General features: G+C 41.8%; 1 protein-coding gene across 10 annotated transcripts in view; it reads left to right on the top strand.

Annotated features, from left to right (window-relative positions):
• LOC144593414 (serine/threonine-protein kinase MRCK alpha-like) overlaps positions 1–19,899 on the top strand; it is a 324,476-nt gene that overhangs the window by 169,407 nt on the left and 135,170 nt on the right. For all 10 annotated transcript variants that reach the window (XM_078398926.1, XM_078398934.1, XM_078398929.1 and 7 more), the window contains exon 6: positions 19,187–19,280. In XM_078398926.1, coding sequence (XP_078255052.1) covers positions 19,187–19,280 — 94 coding nt within the window. The remainder of the gene's footprint in view (positions 1–19,186; positions 19,281–19,899) is intronic.

Genomic DNA, 19,899 nt, shown 5'->3' with positions numbered 1-19,899 from the left:
AGTTAAGTGTAGAACTCATTTTTCCATTGGATATAGAAAACTGCTTTATGAGGATGTTGCCAGGACACGAAGTGCTGCACTGGGGAGAGGTTGGGCAGGCTAGGACTTTATTCCTTGGAGTGCAGGAGGCTGAGGAGTGATCTTATAGAGCTGCATAAAATCATGAGGGGAATAGATAGGGTAAATGCACTGTCTTTTTCCTAGGATTGAGGAATCTAGAACTAGAGGACATAGGTTTAAGTTGAGACGGGAAAGATTTAATAGGAACCAGACTGGCAACTTTTTCCACAGTATATGGAATGAGCTGCCAAGGAAGTCGTTTCGGCAGGTACCATAACAGCATTTAAAGACTTTTGTACAGGTACATGGATAGGAAAGGTTTAGACTGAGGGAAAGTGGGATTAGCCTAATTGGGCAGTTTGATCAGCATGGATGAGTTTCCGTGCTCTATGACTATGATTCTACTTGAGGCAAGTAGGTACTAGTCATACCTCAAGTCGTCGCAGTCCCTCTTTTAGTCAAAAATTATGTCTGAAGAGTGGAGCATGTAATTTAAGCTTGCACTGCACTCAACTGTTGACTACGCTGTAGAAGGTGTTGCGCATTGAATGAGATGTTACATGGCGGGACCTGTCTGTCTGCTCAGCTTGCATGTGAAGATTTTCATTGTGCTATTTGGGGACAAGCTGTGAAATGGCTGTCTTTATTCTGGAAAATATTTATCCTATAACCAGTGCTGCCAGAATAGATTGTTAGGTTATCTCTTTCATTGACATTTGTTGGAACTAGTTTGTGAAAATTGGTTGCCTTATTTCTTACGTGACAATACTAAATACATGCATCTTATTTGTAAAGTTCTTTGAGAGGTAATGAAAAAAAAGGCTTTCTTTTTTTAGAAAGGGCTAATCAGAGAGCTTAAACCTGGATTTGCAAAAGGAAGTTCATAGTTGACTTCTTTAATCTTATTCTTTTAGAAAGTACAAAGTTGCAAACAAAAGTAATAACAATTGAGTGTGGTACACAGTCTACCGTTGTTATTAGGATCTCTTTATAACAAATTTCAGTTACAGTGGACAAAATCTGTTGTAACTGAAGCATCTGTTCGTATCGGGAAAATAGGGCCAAACTTGTTGATTCATCTAGTTGGAGCAATTCCTGTCTCAGTCTGTGTTTAAGTTTATTGTGTGTCTTGTTTCGTGTTTATTGGCAGTATTTCTAATAATGTATATGTTTATACCCCCCTTACTCGGTTATAGCGGATAATCGACAATAGCTGTGCCATTCCCCATGCCATGGTCCGTTATAACGAGAGTTATCTGCATTTGGGTTCTTGGAAAATGTAGCTAATTTATCAAATAGCTGGTCGGTTGTGAAAATCAAGTAGAGCATGGTATGTCTTGAGAGCTTCTGAAGATAGAAAAGAAGATAGAAAAGATGTGAAAGATATTCTCAGGATGGAAATATCAAATACTAGAGGGCTTAGCTCTAAGGTAAAAGGGGCAAAGTTTAAAGATGTGCGGGACAAGTTTTTACACAAAGGGTGATGATTGCCTGGAATGCGCTGTAAGAAGCGATAGTGGAGGCAGATACAATAGAGGTGTTTAAGAGGCTTTTAGATAGGCACACAAATATCTAGGGAATGGAGGGATATGGATTATGTGCAGGCAGGTAAGAGTTGATCTTGGCATCATGTTTGGCACAGACATTGTGGGCCAGCCTGTTCCTGAGCTGTACTGTTCTAAACTTACCACCTGACTTTAAAACTATGTCCTCTAGTCTTTGATATTTCCACCGTTGAGAACAAGACTTTGACTGTCTGCCCTATCTATCTCTGCTTCGCATAATTTTATAAACTTTTATCAGGTCTCCCTTCAACCTCTGATACTCCAGAAAAAAACAATCCCATTTGTCCCACCTCTCTTTAGAGCTGATTCTCATCTAGGCAGCATCCTGGTAAACATTTTCTGCAGCTTCGCCAAACCCTTCACATCCTTCCTGTAATGCGGCCATCAGAGCAGCACAATGTACTACAAATGTGGCCTAACCAAAGTTTTATAGAGCTGCACCTTGACTTCTTGACTTTTATACTCAACAACACGACCAATGAAGGCCAGTATGCTTTGCGGCTTCTTTACCATGCTATCTACTTGTGCTGCCACTTTCTGGGAGCTATGGACTTGTTCCCCAAGATTCCTCTGTGGAAATGGTGAGGAGATAAATTGGAAGGGACATGGAAGAATTTCTCTATCTTTTTTGAAATAGTTCAATGGGACCTTTTATATCCAATTGAGAGTAGAAGTGAATTGTCTTGTGCTATTTGGCATGGAAGAAGAAATTAGATCTCTTGGTAATAAGCAGGGAGTGAAAAAAGATTAAAAGATAATTGTAAAGAAAAGATAATAAAAGATAGGGCGGCACGGTAGCGCAGCGGTAGAGTTGCTGTTTTACGGCGAATGCAGCGCCGGAGACTCGGGTTCGATCCTGACTACGGGTGCTGTACTGTAAGGAGTTTGTACGTTCTCCCCGTGACCTGTGTGTGTTTTCTCCGAGATCTTCGGTTTCCTCCCACACTCCAAAGACGTACAGGTATGTAGGTTAATTGACTGGGTAAATGTAAAAATTGTCCCTAGTGTGTGTAGGATAGTGTTAGTGTGTGGGGATCGCTGGGCGGCGCGGACTTGGTGGGCCGAAAAGGCCTGTTTCCGCGCTGTATCTGAAATATGAAAAAAATATAATATAATAATTTTCAATTTCAGGATGGCCCAAAGGAAAGCATATGACAACCTGTTTGTATCCCAGAGGTTCCTGCAACAGCAGAATTACTGAATGGTAGAAGGCCATTTGATTGTCAAATCTGTAAGAGCAATCCAGCCAATTACACCGCTCAGCTCTCTCCCAAAAGCCCTGCTATTTTTTTAAATTTCAGATACATATTCAGCTTCCTTTTCATCACTAAAGGTGAATCTGCCTTCATTGTTACCCCTGGCGATACATTCTAAACCCTGACCACTTGCTGTGCAGATTTTTTTTCTCTTTTTTTATTGCCAATGACCTTAATTCAGTGTCCTCTATCAGTTCCATCAGACTCCTTTGTCAGTTGAACAGTTTCTCTCAATAGACCCAGTCTGTACGATTCAGATTTTTATATACCTTTATAACCATGACCTTGCCATAACCTCTTTTCAGAAACGATCCTTGTTTTGTCAGAATAATCATAAAACAAAAATCTTTTCAACTGGAATTGTTCCGATAAATCTATTTTGCCCCCCTCTAAACCCTTAACATCTTCCTAAAGTGCGGCACCCGGAACTATACATGATAATTAATGCAATGTTTATTGAATGACCTCATCTTTTTATGAAAGCTTTTGATTTGGGGGAAAATATTGTTCATGACACCCCCTGCTCCTTTTTGAATTACAGCCAAAGGATCATCTGTAATAAAAACAGAAAATTCTGGAAACGTTCAGCTTCTGTGGCCATGTTTCAATGTCAATGTTTCGGGTCCAAGGCTCTTCATCAGAACTGGAAAAGAGGAGAAAAAAAAATAGTTATCAGTAGCAGAACGAAATGGCAGTGTTGGTCAGCATTTCACCATCAAAGCGGATTGCTGTTAACACTGAAGTTTCAGCCTAGATTTATTTTCTCAAACCCCTGGAGAAGGGCTTGAAACCAGCATGCCAACAGTTGATGCACAAGTGTCTGCAGCATTCCATGGTAACTGTGCCAGCATTTCAGCTATAATTAGCTTTGACATCATTTTTATCTTCTGAGCTTTAACGTGATTGCTGCAGTGACGAACAAAGAGATAAAATCTAACATCATAACATGCTAATTGAAGCCTGAATACCTTGCATTGTAGATTGGGAGCACATCTATTTGATCTCCTCAAAACAGCATATCCCTACTGCTAAGTGTTCTTAAAGTGCATTAAGGGGTTATTTATCCTCCTTAATCGTCGCAGCTTATTATTCATACACTATGTTCATATTTGGAATGTCTGGAATGTGAGAATATAAGGGAACTTTGAGGCCTCTCAGGGTGCAGGGACTTCCCATAGGATGAGCGACCATTAGCATTGTCTTGCGTTAGCATTAGCATCTGGCATTGTCTTGTCAGTAAGTAGGGAGCGCCCTCTGCTGTGTTGGATTGCATCACCAAATTTAATCTACAGGAATTTACATAGTAAGCAGAAACACACAAAGTCAGTCAAGTCAAGTCAAGTCAATTTTATTTGTATAGCACATTTAAAAACAACCCACGTTGACCAAAGTGCTGTACATTTGATTAGGTTCCAATAGAAAAAAAATGAAAACATACAGTAGCACGCAAACAGTTCACAGCGCCTCCTCAATGAGCCTCAAACGCTAGGGAGTAGAAATATGTTTTGAGCCTGGACTTAAAGGAGTCGATGGAGGGGGCAGTTCTGATGGGGAGAGGGATGCTGTTCCACAGTCTAGGAGCTGCAACCGCAAAAGCGCGGTTACCCCTGAGTTTAAGCCTAGACCGCGGGATAGTGAATAGCCCCAAGTCGGCCGATCTGAGGGACCTGGAGTTAGAGAGGGGGGTTAGAAGATTTTTGATGTGGGGGGGGGAGTGTCCATTTAGGGTTTTATACGTGAATAGGAGGAGCTTGAAGTTGATTCTGTACCGTACAGGGAGCCAGTGGAGAGAGGCCAGAATCGGGGTGATGTGGTCCCTTTTACGGGTACCCGTCAGGAGTCTCGCTGCGGCGTTTTGGACCAGTTGCAGGCGGGACAGGGAAGATTGGCTGATCCCAGTGTATAGGGAGTTGCAGTAGTCTAGGCGGGAGGAAATGAAAGCGTGAATGATTTTTTCTGTGTCGTCGAATTGGAGGAAAGGTTTGATTTTAGCTATGGTTCGAAGTTGGAAGAAGCTGGCTTTTACCACAGCGTTGACTTGCTTATCAAATTTTAATGCAGAGTCAAATATCATGCCGAGGGGGATGATGGGGTGGGGGAGGACTCAGTCAGGGTGGGGGAGGAATCAAAACATCATTAATTATTGATAATGAACTCTCTCCTACAATATTTTGCAATTTCTGAGCATTAACTTTTATTAACTTTTATAAAAAGAGCAAGTCCCTACGAATTTATTTTAGTTATCTCCTTGATCTGGGTTTGTGCGTGTGAGCTGTATCTCTTTCTCATCCAACTGCCTAAAAGGGTAGGGTGTTACTGCCCAGCTTAGCTGTGTATAGCATCGGCATGGAGAGAACAAGTCTAGTTATAGCCTCTGCTCCGAGTAAACTCGGCATACGAGGTGCAGACATTTGAATTGTGATTCTATCAGGCAGTTTTGTTGCATTTTGTACAGTTTGTGCAGAGGATAGGAGGAGATTGTTCTGAACAACTTTGAACTGAAAAAACAACAAAAAAACATTGCTGATAAGTACTTGACCTTCTCAATATTTTGTTTCACTTTTAGAGTATGACCAATGATTACAGAATTACATTTCTGATTTGCTATCAGATTTGCTATGTTATATGCCACATTACAGGAAGGGCATTGAGGTTTTGGAGAGAGTGCAGAAGAGGTTCCTTAAGTTGCTGCCTTCATTGGAGCATATTAGCTATAATGAGAGGTTGGAGAAACCTGGATTGAGTTCTCTGGAGCTTCTGAGGCCAAGGAGAGACCCGATAGAAGTATATAAAATTATGAGAGGCATAGATGACATCATCAGAGTCTTTTCCCCAGGGTGGAAATTTCAGAAACTAGAGGGCATAGATTGAAGGTGAAAGGGAAGAAAGTTTAGCAGAGATTTGCAGGCCATTCTTTTTACAGAGAACATGGGAGGTGCCTGGAACGTGTTACCCAACGAGGTGGCTAAGGCAGAAACGATAGGAGTGTTTAAGAGGTATTTGGACATACACGCAAATAGACAGGAAATATAGCAGAGCCTGTTTCTGTGCTGTACTATTTTATGTTTATGTACTCAGTATAGACCTAACTTTTTCAGCCTTAAAGAGTCCGTCAGATTCCCAGAAGTAGTTACTGCTCTCCGTGCTAAATGCAATGGAAGCTGAAGTAGTTTCCAGGGGTTCTATTGCATACGTTCCAGAATTACAAACATTAAAAGCTATTTCACATTTCCCTAAGGCACTAGACATAGACATTTGACCCATGGAGTTCACGCCAGCTCTCGGAACAATTCCATTCCACGCTTACTTCCCTGTCAACTGTATTTTGCATGCCACCTACCTATACTAAAGCATTTTAAATTAGCCAACTAACCTGCCAACCATTACATTTTTGGAATGTGGGAATAAACTGGAACACATGGAAACCCAGAAAGCTAAAGGGAGAATGGGCAAACTCCACACATGCAGTACTAGAGATCGGGATCTAACCTGAACGTATGTGATAGCAGTGGGAAGAACCGTGTGTTAAGTCCTTATCAATGATGGCTGTCCTGTTGGTGATGGTAAGAAATCATTTTTATGTCCATCTGCCAGACGGTGTTTTTTTTTTGTGGTGTGGTGCCTATATAGTAGTGACAGAGTAATGACTTCTAAAGCCTTTGCTAATCTGTAACTCGTGGCTAAATTGCTACTTTTGATTGTGTAAGACTGTTCCTGGAATCTGACTATTAAGTATCAAAGAATAATGTAGGAGTGTCCCAAATGTTTGTGCCAATTAGTGATTGTGTTTGGTTCTGGAACGATGTCTGTGGTCAGGTGGATACTGGTTACTAAATATTGTTCTTTGAAGCTGTAATTTGGAAATGATAAAGGGATATTCCTGTCACTCTCTACTGCTTATCATCCCTGTTTCTAGAACTGATTATGCAGTGATATTCCACATTGTTTATAGATTTAGTCATATAGCACGGAAACAATTCTATCGGCCCAACTCATCCATGCCAACCAAATGCCTATCTATGCTAGTCCCATTTGCCTGCGTTCGGTCCATATCCCTTTAAAACTCTCCAAACCACGTCTTGTTGTCTAAATGTCTTTTTAAACATTGTAATTGTACCTACTTCCACCACTTCCTGTTCCATTTACCCATCATCCGCTGTGTGAACATTCTCAAAAGGAGGAAAAATGGGAAAATAAATCTCAATCAGCCTGGCCTACTCTCAAAACTCTTAAAACAGAGTACAAGTTGATGAGAACATTGTGTGTCTGCTGTCCCTGGTTCTTCCTTCATCCAATCATGTTATCTTATTGTGGCCCTGGCCCTCCTCATTCAGTTTTTCCAAATGGTTATCAGATGCTTACCCGTCTCCACGGTGTGAATGGGTATATGTGCAGTACAATAAGGTGACACAATTTCCAAGCTTCTGATTCAATCTTGGTTGTGGCTGGAATGTACAAAAAGCAAATGACAAACGTATATTTGTCAAGCAGCATCCATGTGGAGAGAGGCAAGGGGGCAATCTATGTTTGAGTGTCCTAATGCAGGATCTCGACCTGAAACGTCGACCAGCTCTTTGGTTCCACCGATGCTGCCAGATCCGCTGAGTAGTCCAATAATTTTTAATTTTGCTCACGTTATTCTGAATATTTATCTGACCCATTTGACTGACCCATTCACATATTTAAATAACCTAGTCTTCAAAACTCCAAACTTCCCAATGCTGATTTTGTTGAGTTTTCTCAGAGCATTGCACTCAATAAGTGTTTTTTTTCATAGTCAGGTAGGATGGCTTCAGAGATGTTGTTGTGCAATCCATTGATGCATTACTCCTTTGATAGTTCTATCAATCCCCTTGAAGCACTTGCCGATGTTCTCTCTGACCTCTTGCTTTTCACTGAACCTGTCATTTCCTCCTGCTACAATCAGGTTTTTATTGTACCCTTTAAGAATGATGTTGATTGTACTGTTGCCTCAGTCAATCAGACACAAAACTTAGCCACTGTCTTCTCCAAAAGAACCACCATTGGAGCTGTTAAATGTAATTTAGCAAAAGGAGTTAGTTACCATTTCATTTTCTTTCTAATGCTTCTCCATTAACTACTTGCTGTCACTCAGAATCTCAGAGCTCTCCTAGCTTTCTTCCATCATACGACAGTCAGTCTGAAGAACGGTCCTGACCCGACACGTCACCTATCAATGTTTCTCCAGAGATGCTGCCTGACCCACTGAGTTACTCCAGCATTTTGTGTCTCTTTTTGTAAACTAACATCTGCAGTCCCTTGTGTCTACCTCTGTGAACCTGTTTTCCAAGCCTTCCATCTGCAGAGATTCTTATCTCTGCCTGCAAAAGAAGTGGGCAAATGGATCATCAAACCTGTCAAGCTGCTTAGTCCTCTGTTGGTCTGTTAGCTCACTGCTGGTACGTTAACCAGACTGCAGTTCAACATTCTTGTCCATTTTCAGTCTGGCCCCATTTTATGGACAGTTTGTGCTGTGGACCAGTTACATGAACTCAGTCATTCAAGTCAAGTCAAATTTATTTGTCACATACACATACACGATGTGCAGTGAAATGAAAGTGGCAATGCCTGCGGGTTGTGCACAAAAAGAATTACAGTTACATTATGCTTACTGATATGACACCAGCTGGAATCATCTGGATCAGTAAAAAAATAAACTGTTGAAAGAACTCAGTGAGTTAAACAGCATCTGTCAGTATTGCCATTTGTCAATGATCAGAGTAAATGATCAGAATAACTTCTGTAAAGAAATCTTCAAGAATACATGTTGCACTTTATATGCAATTCCAAGAAACCTTCTGGTATTAAAGCATGGAGAAGGTTATCAGAATGCTTTGAGTGGTCAGTATCTGGTTGAGTGATGCCACAACAACAACCTCTCAATCAAAGCCAACAAAATCAAGGAACCCATTGTTGACTAGGAAAGGGGAGGTCGGGAGACCATGTGCCAGCTTCCCTTAGTGGGTCAGCGTGGAGAGAGTTAGCTGCTTCAAATCCTGGGTGTTGTCATCTCGAATTACCTGTCCTGAGCAGCACAGATATAATCAGAAGGAGGCTCGCTAGCACCTCTACTTTCTGTGAACTTTAAAGGCATTTGACATGTCACTAAATGCTCTTACAAGCTTCGACAGATGCATGGTAGAAAGTATCCTGACTGGTTGCATCATGGTCTGTTTTGACAACTCGAATGCACAGGAACACAGTTGGCTACAGAGAGTGGTGGATTCACCCCTGTCTTTCACGGGCACAGCCCACCCCTCCATCAAAAGCATCTATGAGACACTAATTCAAGAAGGTGGCATCTACCATCAAAGCTCCCCACCATCCGGACCATCCCCTTTTCTTGCTTCTATAGTTAGGCAGAAGATACAGAAAATTGAAGTCTCACGCTACCAGGTTCAGGAATAGCTTCTTTCATATAACTGTCAGGTTCTTGAACTGATCTGCATGGCCCCATTCTCACCGTGGCAATGGTACCACCTCCCACACTACCCTGGGCTCATTTTCCAATTGTGTATTTTTGGCCTCTTGTCCTGTTTTTTTTGGACAGATTGTTTTTTACTGTCTTGTATAATTTTAGGTGAAATTTATGTTTGTGTGTGTATCTATGTGCCTGTGTTGCTTCTCTAAGTTAGATATTCAATGTAGCTGTATCTCGCCATATTCGTGCATATGATAATAAACTCGAAGATAGACACAAAAAGCTGGAGTAACTCAGAGGGCGGGACTGGCAGCATCTCTGGAGAGAAGGAATTGGTGATGTTTTGGGTTGAGACTCTTCTTCAGACTGGTTAGGGATAAGGGAAACGAGAGATGTAGACGGTGATGTGGAGAGATAAAGAACAATGAATGAAAGATTTGCAAAAAAGGAACGATGATAAAGGAAACAGGCCATTGTAAGCTGTTTGTAGGGTGAAAATGAGAAGCTTGTGCGACTTGGGTGGGAGAGGGAATACCAGGGCTACCTGACGTGAGAAAAATCAATATTCATACCACTGGGCTGCAATATGAGATGCTGTTCCTCCAATTTGCGTTCAGCCTCATTGATAATGGGGGAGACCTAGGACAGAAAGGTCTGGAGGAATGGGAAGGAGAATTAAAGTGTCCAGCAATCGGGAGCTCAGGTTGGTTCAGGCGGGTTGAGCGAAGGTATTCCGCAAAACAATCGCCCTTTTGGTCTCGCCGATGTATAAGAGTCCACATCTTGAACAACGGATACAGTAGATGAGGTTGGAGGAGGTGCAAGTGAACCTCTGCCTAACTTGAAAGGACTGTCGGGGTCTCTGGACAGAGTCGAGGGAGGAGGAAGAGCGACAGGTGTTGCATCTTTTGCAGTTGCAGGGGAAGGTACCTGGGGAGGGGGTGGTTTGGCTGGGAAGGGATGTTAACCAGGGAGTTACGGAGGGAACGGTCTCTGTGGAAGGCGGAAAGGGGATGAAGATGGGAAAATGAGTATTATGTGTTGTATGCGATGCCTGATGGGGTGGAAGGTAAGGACTAGAGGGACTCTGTCTCTGTTGTGACTTGGGGGAGGGGGAGCAAGGGCGGAGCCGCGGGGTACCGAAGAGACACGAGTGAGGGCCTTATCTATGATGGGAGAGGGGAATCTCCGTTCCCTAAAGAATGAGGACATCTTGGATGTTACCGAGGAGATACGAGTGAGGGCCTCATCTAAAAACTCGACTCGACTTGACTTGAAATCTTATTGCCTTCTGCTTTATTGATGACAAATGTGTGTTGTAATGTCAGCCCAATTACATGCGCTGAGGGAACTTATCATAGTTCTATTTATTGTACTGCTTGGGCTGCCAGCATTCAGTGTGCTACTATTTAAGGAGTTTCACATTTGTTGGGTTTTGAAGCCAAAATAACTCTTGCTTATCCCATGAAAGCAATTAGGGCTTTATTATTTCCCTCCACATTTTAAGTTTTAACCAGATGTTGGTATAACAGCCTAATGGGAAAATGTATAACCAAAAAGTTGATTAGGAGATTACCAGTCAGATATGTTGCCTGGACCGAGGGACTGAAAAGCCAGTGAATCTTATGAACATTTTATATTAAAATCAGACTTCAGAATCTTTTCATTCATCTTGCACAATTTGCCAAAATTTGTGACCCAAACTAATGATAAGCAAAGATAATTTGAAACATTCTTCCAAAATATTTATTTGTATTATTTTGAATTTATTATGAATTAAGAATAATTATAACACACAGATTACGTAGCCTAACTAATCTTCATGAAGTGTTGATGTTCCACACAGGCATACCCATCTTACTTGACCTCATCATAACCAAGCTTTGCCAATTTTTGCATTGGTATATAGGTTCAAATTTAAAGTGAAATCTAGAACAGAAGAATTAGAAGTGGGAAAGCGTTTATCATATCAAGAGAGGCTAGACAGTTTGGATTTGTATTGTTTGGAGTTTTAGAAGAGTGAGAGGTAAATTATTCAAACATATAAGATCATAAGAGGAGACACAAGAGACTGCAGATGCTGGAATGTGGAGCAAAACAAACTTAGAGGGTGAAGGGTGATAAGTGGGAACATAAGGGCGGCACGGTAGCGCAGCGGTAGAGTTGCTGCTTTACAGCGAATGCAGCGCCGGAGACTCAGGTTCGATCCTGACTACGGGTGCTGCACTGTAAGGAGTTTGTACGTTCTCCCCGTGACCTGCGTGGGTTTTCTCCGAGATCTTCGGTTTCCTCCCACACTCCAAAGACGTACAGGTTTGTAGGTTAATTGGCTGGGTAAATGTAAAAATTGTCCCTAGTGGGTGTAGGATAGTGTAAATGTATGGGGATCGCTGGGCGGCACGGACTTGGAGGGCCGAAAAGGCCTGTTTCCGGCTGTATATATATGATGATGATATGATGATGATAAAGGCTTGGTTCTAAAGTCTGATGGAAGGAAGGTGATATTTGGAAGAGGGGAGGTGAAAGGCAGTTGGGGTCAACCAGTTTTCTTAAAATGCTGGTGCTCTATACAGATCATAAGGGGGCTTGGCATAGCAGATGTTGACATATTTCCACTCGTGGGAGAGTCACAAACAAAGCGACACAACTTCAAAATAAGGGGGCAGTCATTTTAAACTCGAGTGGATATGAAATCCTTCGCAGAGGGTAGTGGATCTCTGGAATTCTCTATCCCTGAAAGGGAGAGGGGGTCCAGGTATAGTGTGGAGGCTTGATCATTAGGTATATTTCAGGTCAAGATAGATGAATATTTGTAAGATTGAGGAATTGACTGTCATGGGGAACTGGTGCAGAAGAAGAATTGTAACCAGCATAGATAGATCAGCCATGGTATTGAATGGTTGGGCAGACTTGAGGGGCCAAGTGTCCTAACTCAAGAAGCTGCAGATGGCACGGTGGCGCAGCGGTAGAGTTGCTGCCTTACAGCGAATGCAGCGCCGAAGACTCAGGTTTGATCCTGACTACGGGCGCCGTCTGTACGGAGTTTGTATGTTCTCCCCGTGACCTGCGTGGTTTTTTTCCGAGATCTTCGGTTTCCTCCCACACTCCAAAGACGTACAGGTATGTAGGTTAATTGACTGGGTAAATGTAAAAATTGTCCCTAGTGTGTGTAGGATAGTGTTAATGTGCGGGGATCGCTGGGTGGCGCGGACTCGGTAGGCCGAAGGACCTGTTTCCGCGCTGTATCTCTAAATCTAAAGATGCAGGAATCTAGAACAAAACCAAGTGCTGGGGGAACTCAGCGCATCAGCAGCATCTGTGATGGGAATGGACAGACGATGCTTCATGTCGGAACCCTTTTTCAGATGGCATCTACTGATGCCTAACATATTAAATTCCTCCAGCACTTTGTTCCCCCAACAGTTTTGCTCCTGCTACATTATTTTGTTGGAGTTATAGAGTCATATTGCACGAAACAAGCCATTCAACCCAACCCTTCCATGCCAACCAAGTTGTTATTGTACCTGCTTCAACTGTTTCATCTGGCAGCTCATGTCATATGCCACCACCCTCTGTGTGAAAAATCTGCCCCTCGGGTTCCCATTAAATCTTTCCCCTCTCACCTTAAACCTATGTCCTCTGGTTCTTGATTCCCATGCCCTGGGAAAAAGACTCTGTGCATTCACCTTATTTATTCCCCTGAAGATTTTATACACCTTTACAATATCACCACTCAACCTCATGTGCTGCAAGGAATAAAGTCCTAGTCTATCCTACCTCTCCCTATATGCCAGGCCCCGCAAGTCCTAGCAACATCTTCGTAAATCTTCCCTACATTTTTTGCAGCTTAGTGGCATCCTTCACAGCATGGTGACCAAAACTGAACACAATATTCCAAATGAAGCCCCAACAGTGTCTCGTACAACTGTGATACAACATCCCATCTTCTATACTCTATTCCCTGACTGATGAATGAGAGCATGCCAAGAGCCTCTACACCACCCTATCCACCTGCGATTCCACTTTCAGGGAACTATGTACTTCTAAGATAGACACAAAATGCTGGAGTAACTCAGCGGGACAGGCAGCATCTCTGGGGAACAGGAATGGGTGACGTTTCGGGTCGGTACCCTTCTATGTACTTTTTCCCCTTGACTACAACACTCCCCAGGGCCTTGCTATTCATTGTGAAGATCCTGACATGATTGGATGTACCAAAATGCACACCTCATACATCCATTTGCCATTCCTTGGCCCACTTGCCCAATTGATCAAGATCCCGAGGTAATTCTTGACCATCTTCCCGATCTATGATGCCACTTATCTTAGTATCATCTGAAAACTTACTAATCATGCCTTGTACATTCTCATCCAAGTCATTGATATAAACGAAAACAGCAATGGGCCCAGCACCAATCCCTGAGGCACACCACTAGTCACTCTAAATCGACCCAGTCTGTACAATTCAGAATTTTATATACCTTTATCAGAACCACAACCTTGCCATAACCTATTTTCAGAAATAATCCTTGCTTTGTCAGTGTAATCACATAACTGAAATATTTCTAACCTTCCGGAGCAGTCTCTAATGTGCAACCTTATCAGAGGCCTTGCTGAAGTCCATATGGACGATGACTATGGCCCTGGCCTCATCAACCTCTTGGTTACTTCTTTGAAAATCTCAAGCTAATTCATAACACATGATCTACCATAGACAAAACCATGCTGACTATCCTTAATCCACCCCAACGTTTCCAAATGCATGTATATCTTATCCATCAGAATCTGCTCCCTTACTTTCCTACCTTCTTGTGTTCATGCTTGCCTGGCCATTCAATAACATCATGGGGGATCCAAGTCCTTAACACCACTTTCCTGCATTTACCCCGTATTTCCTGGTTCCTTAAAGTGGAGATTACTCCTGATTTGTGCCTCGAAGATGGTGGAAAGGTTTGATGTCTTTGCCTTCCATTCAGTTCCTCATACTATAAAGGCTAGTTTGCTGTGGGCTTCCCTGCATGCTCTTACAGATTTGCCATAAGTACATGGTTCTGCCGAATCATATAACTATTTTCCAAGTGCCTTGCTACACCTTCCAGAATGATAGAGTCTAGGCTTTTCCCCACTTCTGATATCAGATGAGCTGTTCTGCAGTGCCTATTTTCTCTCTCCCTTATTTCTTAAATAGTGGTGCAAAAGAATTTCACTGTGCTGTGCATAAGTGACAATAAAGAACCATTGAACCATTTGCTGCTATATGATGTGCGGAAACTATTCTGGAGTTTGTGGAATTTTAGAAAATGACGATCAGTGTGTTCCCATCTCCAGAATTACCTCTTTCAAAATCGTGGGATGTAGGCCACCAGTTCCAGGGGAACTACTGGCATTTATTTGTTTCTCCAATTTAAAGAAAACTAATATTTCTTTCTTTCAGCTCTTCAACGACTATCAACCTTTTCTTCACTAAATTCAGGAAGTTTTTCTATATACAAAATACCTGTTTTCTTTATGTTTCATACTTGATTACTCTTGTATTCCCCTTTCCATTTCTTTATTAGTTTCTTAATCCCCCTTTGGTCTGAAGTTTTCCAGCCCTTAATCGTTCAATGCTGAGTGACACCATTCGTGTTTCGATTAAATATTACCTCAAGCTTTTCTTGTTAGGCAATGCTGTGACCTCCTTGAACACACATGGTGCACATGAGTAGCTTCCTCTCATGGTGATTCCATACATTCCCTGAACATGTTCATGAATCCAACTTTGATTATTCATTTGCTATTTTAGCATGTTACATAATTAGGAAGAAAATCAAACCAAATATAATTTGTCTGTAACATTCTCAAGAAAAAAAAACATTGTGATCTTTAACTTGTTTTTGTTGAATCATTTTTGTTAATTGAAACCTTTTTTATATAAAGAAGGAAAACTGACTAGGGTTTAGACTGAGAGAGAAGTTAATTAGTTTTGCTCGTGATACAGTGATTAACCCAGTTGTGGGTGGAAGCTGGAGAAATTGTGATGGTCTCTCAGCCACTGGGTCGTTACAGCTACATATTATAAGAAATAGAAGCCAGATTGAGCTATTCAAGGGTCTGAAGAGGGGTCCCGGCTCAAAATGTCACCTATCCATGTTCTCCAGAGATGCTGCCTGACCTGTGGTTACTCCAGCATTTAGTGTCTTTTTTTGTAAAGCAGCATCTGCAGTTCCTTGTATCTACTATCCAACCCCTCATGCCTTCATGCAATTAAGGTCCACTTCTAATCCCACTGTTTGGTCCTTGTTTTTGATTCCAAATTCTTGCTGTATTTCCTGTCTCCTTTGGATCACCACCAGTACAATGTCAGCAATTTCTTTTCGGCCCTCTTCTGGCCTCTTCATCATCTGCTTCCTGCTAAATCTGGTGCTATCTCATTCCCAAGCTGAACATTCTGACGTATGAGTCTATTATACTGGCAGATTACCTGTTTATACCTCGGGCTGTTAAAACCTGGATCTATCAGTTCATGAAATCATTTATTGACTCCTGGCTTACTTTCCTTCTGAACATTCCTGTTTACAGCCCTCATGCATTCTTTTACAGCATATCTTTGTGAGCGTAGGAGCAAAGAATCAGCAGTCAACAAGCAGGTCTTTGGACCTGTTCCACAATGCAATTCCACTCAAGGCTGCATCAACATCAACTTGCCTTGTTTTCCATATCTCATGAGTAATAGCAATCTCATTTTTGATTTTTTTAATTATTTCGTGCGAACAGATATTTCTTACCTCAAAACTTTGAGATCTTTTGCCATTTTGTGAAGAATTGCTTCCTGGCTTAACCCTGGGTAGTCTGGATCTAATTTTCAACTGTTTTTGAAGTTTTCTATTCTTTCAATGGCCCAGCAAAGTAACTCGATGTCCTCCTTTTCAATGTTGAAAGTTACTGTTGCATCCAAGCCTAATATCTAATTTCCTGTGGCACAGACATTTTCCTTACTTTCATGGAAAACTACTTTTTATTTTGCTTTGTTATCAATTTTTAAAAAAAATCTTCATGACCATCCCCTCTGCAAATCTCTCTTGAAACCTTTCTGCCATTGAAGGCACTAAACCAGTCCGTTGTTCAAGCCACTTTCCAGGCCCTTCAGCCCACTGAGTCCACGCCGACCAGCGATCACCCCGTACATGAACACTATCGCACACTAAGGACAATTTACATTTATAACAATGCGATTAACCTACAAACCTGTATGTTTTTGATGTGTGGGAGAAAACCGGAGCTCCAGGGGAAAACCCACACGGTCATGGGGAGAATCTCCCTACAGACAGCACCCATAATCAGGATCGAACCCGGGTCTCTGGTGCTGTAAAGCAGCAACTCTACCACTGCGCCACCATGCTGTCCTGGAGTCCTGGAAATGCTTGCTGACACCGTCTGCAGTACTGCCCCGTTCATCTAAAAATGGTGCCTTCACTTTCCTTGTTGAAACGGTTACATGGTCTGAGATACTACCTTGTCATAGAGTAATACAGCGTGGAAACAGGCCCTTCAACCCAACTTGCCCACACCGACCAACATGTCCCATCTACACTAGTCCCCCCCTGCCTGCGTTGGTGTATATCCCTCTAAACCTTTCCTATCCATGTACCTGTTAAATGTTCTTAAACATTGCGATAGTACCTGCCTCAACTACCTTCTCCGGCAGCTCGTTCCATATACCCACCACCCACCCCCTCCGGTTCCAATTCAATCTTTCCTCCCTCACAAACCTATGTCCTCTGGTTCTTAATTCCCCAACTCTGGGTAAAAGAGAGTGTTTGCCCGATCTATTCCTCTCATGATCTTGTGTAGAGAGCTGTAGAAATGCTGACTAATTTAATTTTGCCAGTGGCTTTCAGTAATGATTTTTGTCCTAGGCTGACTCTCCTGTAGCCATTCGCAACTTTATCCAATCCATGAAGATAGCAAGAGTTACCTCTAGATGCTTACCACTTCTGCAGTGTCCTGTAAACACTGTCAAGCTGAAATTGAAAATTCTTTATAAAACTGATATAGTTTGTTTTGTGTAATGAACTGCATTAGAGTTTGGATTTCACAAGCTCGTAGACTTGAACTCAACCATATATTTCATGATTTACCCAGGCTCTCACTGTGCCTCATTTGGTTAATTGTAATCACACTTGCATGCTCTCTCACGTACACAGCATCACCCTCTCGCACTTTATTCATCCACGACATTGTGAATGTTGTCGGCGAACATAGCATTATTATCGAGGGTATCACAAAATGCTGGAGTAACTCAGCGGGTCAGGCAGCATCTCTGGAGAGAAGGAATGGGTGACGTTTCGGGTCGAGACCCTTCTTCAGACATTATTATCCCTCATATTAGTCGCTAATTCAGAGGGCATTTAAAGGTGAATCACTTAGCTGTGGTTACATACAGGTCACACTTGCTTATTGCAGTAGAATTCTACCCTCAAAAAAATTGTTCTTATGACAATACTGTACTTTCGTAATCATTATTGCAGAGCAAGCATTTGATTTCCAGTCTTATTTAATTTAAATGTTTCCATTACAGTGGAACCTATACAACCTATACCTCCAAATCAATAGTCCTTTTCTTGGTTCCCAGTCCAGGAACTCTGTCTGCATCTCTACTTTTATTTCCCTCTCTCTCACTCACACACATAGTCCAACACAACCCTTCTCAGTCCCGCAAACCTCTCCCACATGCGCTCACATCCACATTTACTCCACCTTTCCATCATATTTTATGGTTGACGGTTGTACCTAGTTGCTCTGTTCACCAGGTCTGGTACAAAAGCGTGTATTTGTATTGCATCCTTCTGGTAGAATAATCAGTGAAATCTTCAAATGGAAAATGGCAGCACTAAGCTGGAGATGCTTCGTACAGATCTGATGTTCAAGGCTTTTTGATGGAAGAGATTACTGAACAGATGTATTTTAGCCAAGACACAGGATATGCACAGTGTTTTAGAAGCTACAGAGTGGGGTCACCTATTAAAGATAGGCAATAAACAAATATTAAAGAGATTTTAAAAATACACAACGTGCTGGAGTAACTTAGCAGGTCAGGCATGGATAGGTAATATTTCGGCTTGGGCCCCTTCTTTAAGGATCCTGGCCTGAAATGTTGCTCATCCATGTTCTCGAGATGCTGCCTGACCCAATAAGTTGCTCTGGCACTTTGTGTCTTTTTTTGTATACCAGCAATTGCAGTATCCTTGTGCCTACATTAAAGAGATGAAATATGCTGCAGAAACAAAGGTAGGGAAGATTTCATTGATGAGATAGTGGGATACTATGTTGATGGACAAGAAGGCTGATGAATTAGTTGACCTTAGCGAAGCCCCAACTGTGATATCAAAGATCAGAAAGAACATAGCAAAGTTTAGTCAGATTAAAAAAGGAAAACAGGTCAGAGCTCAAGGTGGATGTTTACTGAAGTAATGAGGAATTTTCCTTTTTTTCCTTTGTAGTGTGATTAATTAATAAAGGAGTGCAATAATTCCTTGCAAATATAGCATTAATGTGGAAAAATTCTCCCAAGGAGCTTCATGGAAAATGATGGTGGTGCAGTTGTTTAAATTACTGGATTAGTAACACCGAATTAAGAAAAGCGAACAGTTTGAAACACATGGCAGGTCAAGCAACTATAGAGTGCTCCAGAGTTAATGTTTCAGATCAATTATTTTTTTATCAGAATTGTATGACCAGAGACATAAATTCTAGTCCTCCGCGGCAGCTGTAGAATTTAAATTTTGTGAACCATCGGAAATGTTATAAGATGTCCAAGTTACAGTAGTACACAAATGGTCAGTGTTGTGCTGTTTCAAAAAGCTATTCTTCTCGTTATGCAGGGACATCAAACCAGACAACATTCTTCTGGATGTAAATGGACATATCCGACTGGCAGACTTTGGCTCCTGTCTCAAGCTCATGGAAGATGGGACAGTAAGTTGAGAGGAACTTAAAAATTGAGTCAAACTGTGAATGAGATATATTGCTTCATTCTAATTTCTAAATTATGCTCAGGTGCAGATTGTGCTGTGGTGACCCTGGTCTCAAAGAAGCCCCAAAATCTGTGGGTCCATGAGCCTTGATAATTAAGTGAAAACATTCAGCCCAATTTGTATTAGTACTGAATGTTTCACTGAAACATCCAGGGAGGAAAATATCCCGAAGCACTAGTTCAAAATGTTAGCCAGCTGGATATTATCAGAATAAAGTGCCTCTTATTCCAAATACCTGACTGGCTATTGTTTTAAACTAATCTTGTGCGTTATGGTGCACTCAGTTAGCATGTTAAATTTGGACTTGTAAAGGATTTGCTGTCAAACAGTTATTTGTATCTGAGTAATAGTTTAAAAATTGCTGTAGATTTTAAATAAACTTTTATGGCAACAACAGGGCTACATTTAGAAAGTTGAGCCAATTGTCCTCCCACATTGGTTCTTATTTCTGTGATATGCTCATGTCACGTTCCTTTTTATTTCAGCGAACGATTACTCTGCTCAGCAAGGATCAGGTAACTTAGGCAGGCGTGTCTCACGCTCTTTCCACCAGTGTGTTT

The sequence above is a fragment of the Rhinoraja longicauda genome, chromosome 5 (genome assembly GCF_053455715.1).
Source record: "Rhinoraja longicauda isolate Sanriku21f chromosome 5, sRhiLon1.1, whole genome shotgun sequence".
NCBI lineage: Eukaryota > Metazoa > Chordata > Chondrichthyes > Rajiformes > Arhynchobatidae > Rhinoraja > Rhinoraja longicauda.
The sequence above is the reverse complement of the archived record's forward strand: the minus strand, read 5'-3'. Positions and strand labels throughout refer to the sequence as shown.